Raw genomic sequence first — 9,741 nt, forward strand, 5'->3', positions numbered from 1 at the left:
TTTAAAATTAAAAATAAAAAATAATAATTTTTAATTAAAATCTTATTAAGTTTTTTATAATCTATATATAATTAAAGATCTTTATTCTTTTAATATAAAAAGAATAAAGACTTCTATAAGATTTTTAAAAAATTAAATATATTTTAATTAAATATTTTTATTGATATAATAATAAAAAGATTAGAGTTTAACTTAAAATAAAAAATAAATAGATTTATATAATAGGATTTTACTATTTTTTAAATTAATAGTATAATCTAACAGTATATAAAAAAATTATCAAAAATAATTAAAAAAAATATATCTATAAAATTATAAAATTTAAAAAATAATATAATTTTATTAAAACTTATTTATAAATAATTTAAAAAAACTTTATTTTTTAATAATTAAATATTCTCTAAAAATTTAATAATAGTATAAATATAAATAAGATTTTAGTAAATTTTTATAAATTTATAGAAAAATAAGATTTTTAATTTTTAAGTTTTATACTACTACTGCTAATTTTATATAAATAAATAAATATATAGATTTTTTAAAATAATTATTAAAAATAAAATTATAAATTATAGTAATTAATAAAACTTTAAACTAAACTATATTTAAATATAATTATTAAATAAATTAATAATTAAGAAAACTAACTTTAGTATATAAATCTAAGTTTATATAGATTTTAAATATATTTTTAAAATAAATAAATATATGAAAGTAAATAACAGTTTCTATTTTAAATTAATTTATTAAAAATATAAAGATTTGTTTAATTATTTCTTTTTAATTTTAGTTTAATTTTCTTTTTATTTTTATAAAAATATTCATTAGCTAAGTAATATTTATTATTATATTTATAATAATAATAAAAGTTTTCTTTGTAATTTTTTTTATTTTATAACAATTTTAATAAAAAAGATTTATTAGTTAACTATAAGAATCTAGATTTTTTGAAAATCTTATTTAAATAATTTTCTTATTTTTTAGATTCTATTTTTTTAAACTTAGTATATTTTAATAATAAATAATAATAGATACTATTTTTTTTAGAAATCCGATAATTTTAATATATATTTATAAATATATTAATTAAATTTCGGTACCAGCTTTAAAAAGAATATTAATATATATCCATTATTTTATTTAGACTTAAAATAACATTTTAAAATATTAAATAAGAATAAAAAATTTTTAGATTTTAATCATTTTACTAATAGGTCTATTTAAGCTATTTTATAATATTAAATTATAAAATAGCTATATTTTAAATAAAAAAAGAGTTTATTAAATAAGATAATTCTTTAATTTTTTAATATTTTAATAGTTTTCTAAAAACTTTTTATTAATATATTAATACTATCTCTGCCGATAAATAAAATTTAAATAATTAATTATAATTAAGATTCTTTAGTTTTTTATATAATACTTTGAGAAGCGTTTTTAAAAGTATATTATAAATTATAAATTTATTTTATTTTTTATTATAAACTAAACTAAAAAAAAGATAAAAACTTTTTAAATTTAATTTTTTTTATATTTAGAAAATAAAATTAAACTAATATAATATTAATATAATTTTACTAAAGATTTAATATCTTTATATTTTATTTATAATATTTAAATCTATTTTTTTAATTATTTTAATTATTCTAATTAATAAATAATAGCTTATACTTTTTAAATATCTGCTTGGATTAGATAGTATAATTTAAAAATAAATAAAGTATTTTAGAATAATTCTAATAAAAATTTATTAAATAATATATTATTTTTTTTCAAATAATAAAAAAAATTAGAAATTATTAGAAACTATTTAATACAGTAAATATGCTGATTAAATAAGATAAATAAAATAATTAAAAGTAGTTTTTCATTAATTTTAAAACTAATTCTTAAAAAATCTTCTTTTTCAAAAAATCTTAGAATAATATATTATATAAAAAAATAAATAATATAATAATATATATATTTAAATTAAAAATCTAATAAATTTATATTAATCTCTAAGCGGGCTGTTATAATAGTAGATATAGACTACTGTAGTAGTAGGTATTGTATAATATTAGTAGTAGTCAGAAATAATATCTAAAAAAATAATTTTATATAATTTAATAAAACTAGTATTATAAAAAAAGTTATAATAAAGTTAATATTTATATACAATAAGAGCAGCAGGCAAGTTAAAAATAGAATTAAATAATATATCTATTTTTTTAAAATGTAATAATTATATTTTAGATATAAAAAATAAATAGATAGACTTTGTCGAGAATAATATAAATAAAATCATATTTTTCGCTTTTCGTAGAAAAGAAATAAGCGGTTTAACAAGAAATTAATATAAATAAATTAAATAAATTAATATAAACAAAATAAATAATATAATAAAAAATATAATATAATACAGAATAAAAACTAAAACTGGAGTTAAAAGAATATAATATAATACAGATTATTAATAATAATATAAAATATATCAATAAACTTAATATTATATATACTAATAAGCTTTTTATATTAAATTTTATTAGTTAGTTTTAAAAAGTAGACTTCTCATCTATAAAAAACATACTATTATTATGATAATAGTTATAATATAGAGAAGAATAATAACTATATTATTACTAATTATTAGCTATACTAAATATAAGTATAATTATTCCCCGAAGGACGGTGTGCTAGGCGGTGAGATTCTGCCGTCCTCTATGATATCCCTGGCACGGCCTGTTACAGGTTAAAGCGAGAGAAGGGTGTAAGATATCCGTATGGCGCGGAAATCGGCTAAGCGGGGATCGTCGTAACGAGGTCTTACAGTATAACACAATTGGTGAAAATAATTCTTGTGATGTAACCGTATGTCTATCTAAAGTACTTCATCCAAGTCAGCAGCTATAAGAACTCATCCTTTCGATGCGTCGATTGTAAATGCCGGTACTAGATGCTCTGGGTAGCACCATGCTTCGGCAGTTGTTCCCACTGGCCAGTGATGATGTCAAGAAACGCTAGGTAGCCTGGTGTCGAACTTTGTTCTCCGCGGTTGCATACATAATTAGGGGGCAAGACAATCCACACACAGTAATCCAGAGCTAACTTACCAGCGACTGGGCCCAAGTACCCTTCTGAACATTCCATTATTTCACTCCATTGATTGTACTCCAAATCTCTTCAACTAGCCAAGGTTGGTTACTGCCACCTTGCCTACCCCATATTGATGCGTGGATTGTGACGTCTCAGCAAAGCTAGCAGCCGCACGATCAATATTGACTACCTTCCCATCTCAAGCTGGTATTTCTTTCGAAGATGGATGCTGCTGGTCAAAGCAGCCGTCTTGTCAATATACCCGATTCCACCGATTCAGGAACAGCTGGCACTACTGCGAGCCCAGTTATCCTAGGGAGCCCTGCAGTCGTGATTGCCAACCAGGAGAAGACCGTTTCGAGCCCAGCACATGAAAATCCAATTGATGCACAATCCCTTCATGCAAGTTCGCGCAAGTCTGATTGTATAATGGAGTCTCAAATCTGCGGAATGGAAAATCACGGCATTCGGTCATCAACTGGAGCTCCCAGAAGACTCAGTGCGAGCACAGCTACAAGCTCCATAAGTGAAATTGAGCCTCCTTTGCCGAAATTAGGCAGAATCGGTGTTTGTGCTTTGGATGTCAAGGCTCGCAGCAAGCCCAGCCAAAATATACTGACTCGCTTGCAAGCGAAAGGGGGGTTCGAAGTAATTGTCTTCGGTGACAAGGTTATTCTTGACGAGGCTGTAGAAAATTGGCCAGTTTGCGAATACCTCATAGCATTCTTCTCGGATGGGTTTCCATTGGACAAAGCTATCGCATACGCGAGACTTCGGAAGCCATTCTGCGTCAATGATTTACCCATGCAAAAGGTGCTATGGGACCGTCGCCTTTGTCTCAGAATACTAGATCATATGGGTGTGCCCTCTCCCAAGAGAATGGAGGTTAACAGAGACGGTGGACCGATACTAGAATCCGCTGAACTCGCTCAACATGTATATAGGATGACAGGGGTCAAACTTGAAGGGCCCAGCGACGGCACTGGAGGAGGGGCGTCTCGAACAATGAATGTCACAATGTCTGATGATGGTGATTCTTTAATTGTCGACGGCAAAGTTCTCAAGAAACCGTTCGTTGAGAAGCCGGTGAACGGAGAGGACCACAATATCCACATATACTTCCCAAACGACCAACAATATGGGGGGGGTGGCAGGAGACTTTTCCGCAAAGTCGGTAACAAGAGCTCCGAATACGATCCCAACCTCATTGTTCCCAGATCTATATCGGAAAATGATACGAGCTACATATACGAGCAGTTCCTGAGGGTCGATAATTCTGAGGATGTCAAAGCCTACACGGTTGGACCGGATTTTTGCCATGCCGAAACGCGGAAGTCTCCTGTAGTTGATGGGCTTGTTCGGCGCAATACACATGGAAAAGAAATTCGATACATAACAAAGCTGAGCAAGGAAGAAGCATCGATCGCGTCGAAAATCTCAAATGCATTTGGGCAGAGAATATGCGGGTTTGACATGCTCCGTGTTGGCGAGAAAAGCTATGTGATCGACGTGAATGGCTGGAGTTTTGTCAAAGATAATAACGACTATTACGACAAATGCGCTGGTATTTTGAGGGACATGTTCTTGAATGAGAAGCGCCGATGCGAAGGTCTGCCAGAGCCAACTGACTCTCTGCCTCAGGAATCTAGCCACAACTGGAGGCATTCTATATCACACAGGAATACTTTGAAGACCCTATTGAAATCCCCCAGCTCGTCAAAGCTACAGGGGCCTCAGCAAAGTATCAACAGCTCTGAAACCGGCTCATCTGAGTCTATTGTCAACCGGCCGATCACATCGCCTTCAGGCGAGAGCCTGGACAATGGAAGCAGTCACAAAAGCCCCATCGCGCGAGAAAAAAATGCAACTACAAGACCCTATGATCCGCAAAACCTGAAATCGTCTATAGTGTCAGTGGATTCATCCATCGATGGCTGTCCGCCCCCTCCTCCAGCCTCCAAGCACTCCTGGAAATTGAAGGGCATGGTCGCAGTTATAAGACACGCTGATCGCACACCAAAACAGAAGTTCAAGTTCACTTTCCACAGTCAACCTTTCATTGATCTGCTGAAAGGTCACCAAGAAGAGGTGGTTATCAAAGGCGAAGCCGCGTTGGCTAGTGTTTCCGAAGCAGTAAGAGTTGCTATGAAAGAAGAGCTCGAAGACTTGGATAAGCTGAAGTTACTACGCACATCTTTGGAGAGAAAAGGCGGTTGGCCAGGCACAAAGGTTCAAATCAAGCCGATGTTCCGCAAGAGGAGACCTGAAGAGTTACGAGGACAGTCCCCCTCTACTCTCGTCACGACCCACCTTGCTGCGGAGTCTCAAGACGAGTCCCCCCAGCCCACGTCCTGCCACGACCAAACTTTGACAGAAGATAGAAATGGCCGTCCCCCAACGCGAAGTGACTCAATCTCCGGTGCTACTTTTTCGAGGTTCTCAGCTGCGGAGAATGACCTTATCCTAGATAAACTTCAGCTCGTCATCAAGTGGGGAGGTGAACCGACCCATGCTGCACGCTATCAGTCCCAAGATTTAGGGCTCAATATGCGTGATGATTTGAAATTGATGAATAAAGAGGCATTGAATAATGTCCGTATCTTTACTAGCTCAGAGAGAAGGGTGAGCACTAGTGGTAAGTTGGACCCTTCGGTTATATATGAATGAAACGACTCTCTGACATGCTGTCTTAGCTCAAATCTGGGCCTGCGCTTTTCTTGACCAGAAGGAACTTCCTGAGAACTTCATTCAGGTACGAAAGGATCTTCTCGACGACTCCAATGCCGCAAAGGATCTTATGGACAAGGTCAAGAAGAAATTAAAACTCCTTCTTCGGGAAGGATCGGCACCATCACAATTCACCTGGCCAAAGGACAATATCCCCGAGCCATCAGTGGTCCTGGCAACTGTTGTCGAGTTAATGAAATATCACCGAGGTGTTATGAGACATAACTTTCGCATGATCGCCAAGTTATCGCCAAAGCCGTTGGTATCCGTTCCTCCTGATAATCATGAAGGGGACCGCACCCGCCACTCGGATGCTGAGTACGAAAACCCTGCATTGGATTCCATCCAAGGACGTTGGTGTACCGGAGAAGACCCGATGCTCTTCAAGGAGAGATGGGAAAAACTATTCGCCGAGTTCTGCGATACGGAGAAGGTCGATCCAAGCAAGCTTTCTGAGCTCTATGATAGCATGAAATTTGATGCCCTACACAATCGGCAATTTCTAGAGTGGGTTTTCATGCCGCCAGATAGTGATGACAGCGAGGACGAACAAAATGTTCATAGCTGGAAGAAGATCACGCGGGACGACCTGGTTGGAGATACCAAAACAAACAAAGATGGTACCAACCATGAGAAAAGTGATGGACCGGCCGAATCGTCATCCTTTGCTCATCGATTTGGCTGGAAAAAGCGCATGCATGCCTTCGAATCAATGCCACACTTTAGAGGGCTCGATGACACATACGACCACTACTTCAAATTGTACCCTGGCTCTAGTCCCTCGAAGTGTAAAATGGATGGAAGACTATCAAAATTGAGAGAGCTATATAAGTTGGCCAAAGTTCTCTTTGATTATGTGACTCCACAGGAATATGGAATTACAGACACGGAAAAGCTTGAAATTGGCTTGCTCACGTCGTTGCCCCTGCTACAGGGAATAGTCAGAGATCTCGAGGAAGTTCAGGCCTCCTCTGATGCGAAGTCTTTCTTCTACTTCACCAAGGAGTCTCACATCTACACCCTGCTTAATTGCATACTGGAAGGAGGGATCCAAACTAAAATAGCCAGGACAGCTATACCTGAGCTGGATTATCTTTCACAAATCTGCTTCGAGCTTTATGAAGCTAAGGACTGTGAGTCTTCGACTAGCTCCTACTCCATTCGCATATCTATCAGCCCTGGATGCCATGCTTTCGATCCTCTAGATGTCCAGCTTGATTCTAGACATGCTATTGGCTGTGCTCCTAGACGAAGCCTGACGCCCCACCAAGATTGGAAGGAAGTCATAGAAACACTAAAGGCGAAGTTCGATACGTAAGTATTCTATAGACCTATGTCTCGTAGTGGTAGTGATGCTAACCGGAGTGCTTCAGTGTCAGTTTACCGAAGACCTTTATTGCCGTGAATCTGAGTGACAAACATGTACCCGCTCGGGGGGATATCTCACCACCAGAACCGAACGGCATCTAGCTTAGATGTCAACACTCGACCGGACGAAAGGGCATGACCGCTTGCTACCCTAGGATTTGTATCTCCTGGCCTTCATTTCACCGATTTTAGAGATGATCTCGATGCCATTATACCGTGTCATGTGCAGTAGTTTGTATTTGCTGCTACCTAGCAAACTGTATCATTCCAAATTAGAAGGCCTTGTTGCTCGCGATTTGCCTCTCATATAAATACCTTCTTCAATTATCACGGAAGCATAGATCACTACTCGCTATGAACTAAAGCCTCCCTGGTACATATGTGTCCACTCGACTCGATCTAGTGAAGCCTAAACTGCAAAAATATAGGCAGTGAGTAGTAGTGATACCGGTCCAGTCATGAGTGCTGAAGGATAGATCACTAACTTATGCTCGAATGGCCTAGCGACGATTAACTAAGCAGAACGTGCAGAACCTAGATTGAAGAAGAGCTTGATTGCCTACCAATTAGCTCCGGTGGTAGCAGACTACCTGGGCTAGTACTTGAGTCGATCCCGTCAACTACCTGTATCAGGAATTCAGGTTCTAATGGCCCCCGCTCTCTTTCCATCCTCGACCAGCAAGCAGTCACACAAGCAAGTCGCCTAAAACAGTCGGTATAGCATTTTCATCTGCGATTTCAGGAGGAATTTTGTCTGTCAGTCCGACCTATATTGAGCCCGCTGTCTTGGTGCAAGTACCGCCTTTAACGCTCCTTTTTTCGGATACGTCCCGAAGAGCCTTGCCTTGAGAGCCAGCAGGAATATGGCACCAGCACTAGGCCCAGATAATGGGAGCTTCCAATGCGAATTGAATGGACATGACATTCGATGCAGACACCAGCAAACGCAGAAGGAGATTACCATCTCGATCAATAATTTGATCTGTATCTTGCCTAGAGGTGATGAGCTTGAGGCTCCCAGGCATGTCATGCTGTTTTTGTGGCCTAATGAGAACGAGTCTGAGGTCTCGAGGGAGTCTTTGTCACTCCAAAGAATCCAAGTACTTTCCTGGCCTGTGCAGCTATCCAAATTCGTCTGCCCTGGTATACCTCCTTACCTCGGCACTTTCACCCATGAAAAGGTGGAAAAGTTAGATATTCACGTGATCATTTCAATCACTTCTGGCACACGTACAGGCACGAGTGTGTTCGAAAATATCGTGAGCCCTCTCTTATCGCAGCTTGGTGTGCGCGATTACGAAGTTCATGAGACCCGGACCACACAGACAATTGTTGAATTGTGTCACATAAAACTGATACCTTGCGCTCAAGCGGGCATCAAGCAAACAATAATCCTACTTTCAGGAGATGGAGGTCTGACTGATATCATTGACTCCTTCCATGGCACAGCAATACAATGTCTTGCCAAGCCTAACATTGCTCTGATCCCAACGGGAACAGGCAACGCCATGGCTAGTTCAATAGGACTCCTAAAAAGTCGAGCGGCTGGACTTTTCACGTTATTGCATGGGCACCCCGCCCCTATACCTGCTTTTTTGGCTACTTTCTCTGCTGGTTCAAGGCTTGTCACAGAAGCGGGCAGCGGAAGAGTCAATATCAATTCACACTGGCAGAGTAAGACTGGCCACCCTACAGTATACGGTGGTGTTGTCGCAAGTTGGGGTTTGCATGCCGCGTTGGTGGCGGATAGTGATACTGCTGAATACCGCAAGTATGGAGCGGAGAGATTCCAAATGGCTGCAAAGGAGATCCTGTTCCCCTCAAATGGTGACGATCCACATAGGTTTCGCGGTAGTATCAGCTTCACGTGGCGTGATCGCCAGACCAACAAGCAACAAACAGAGGTTTTGGGATGCGAAGAGCACATGTACGTGTTGGTAGCTTTGGTGTCGAGCCTCGAACCAGGTTTCACAATATCACCTTTGTCAACTCCATTAGATGGCTGTCTGAGGATCATACATTTCGGACCAATGACGTCAGAACAGGCAATGGCTTTGATGAGCAATGCATATCAAGGAGGCAAGCATGTCAATGACGCCAGAGTAACTTATCGTGAAATCGATAGCTTCCGAATAACCTTGCGCGAGGTCGACGAGAGATGGAGAAAGGTTTGTATAGATGGCAAGATTATCGCTGTTGAGCATGGCGGCTGGCTTGAAGTACAAAAAGTCTCGGAGCACTATCTCAACATTCTCATACCTCAGGTCAATTTTGATGTCTGATTGAGGGGCATAAACTTGCGCTGCCAGGGGTTCCAGAGTGTCATCTACATGATAGACACTTTGGGGGCGCTGTGTTGGACATACTCAGCAACGTTTAGGACAAATGATAAACATTGAACCCCCATCGCTCTGAAAATCGGTCGTGCCTACATAATTGTCCGTAATATGGGTGGACGTTTAAAAGATTTATATACTTTCTACGCCGCCCATCAGCTAAGATTGTCTAACCATCATAACTGCATCCCTTTTGATGTAAGGTGTGATACACATTTCCTGAACGGCGGGATGC

At 37.6% G+C, this 9,741-nt stretch overlaps 2 protein-coding genes across 2 annotated transcripts; both read left to right on the forward strand.

Moving 5' to 3' along the window:
• Positions 1-3,525: 3,525 nt before the first annotated feature.
• BO66DRAFT_314516 (inositol polyphosphate kinase VIP1) lies at positions 3,526-7,272 on the forward strand (the record flags this gene model as incomplete). Its single annotated transcript, XM_025643438.1, has 3 exons — positions 3,526-5,710; positions 5,769-7,116; positions 7,176-7,272. 3 exons carry the CDS (start codon positions 3,526-3,528, stop codon positions 7,270-7,272), a joined length of 3,630 nt encoding a protein of 1,209 aa, XP_025507412.1.
• Positions 7,273-7,577: 305 nt separating this feature from the next.
• On the forward strand, positions 7,578-9,474 carry BO66DRAFT_200400 (diacylglycerol/lipid kinase family protein). The gene has a single exon (XM_025642518.1). It carries the CDS (start codon positions 8,034-8,036, stop codon positions 9,450-9,452), a length of 1,419 nt encoding a protein of 472 aa, XP_025507413.1. The 5' UTR covers positions 7,578-8,033; the 3' UTR covers positions 9,453-9,474.
• The last annotated feature ends 267 nt before the right edge of the window (positions 9,475-9,741 follow it).

Source organism: Aspergillus aculeatinus, assembly GCF_003184765.1.
Source record: "Aspergillus aculeatinus CBS 121060 unplaced genomic scaffold BO66scaffold_6, whole genome shotgun sequence".
In the NCBI taxonomy this organism is placed as follows: domain Eukaryota; kingdom Fungi; phylum Ascomycota; class Eurotiomycetes; order Eurotiales; family Aspergillaceae; genus Aspergillus; species Aspergillus aculeatinus.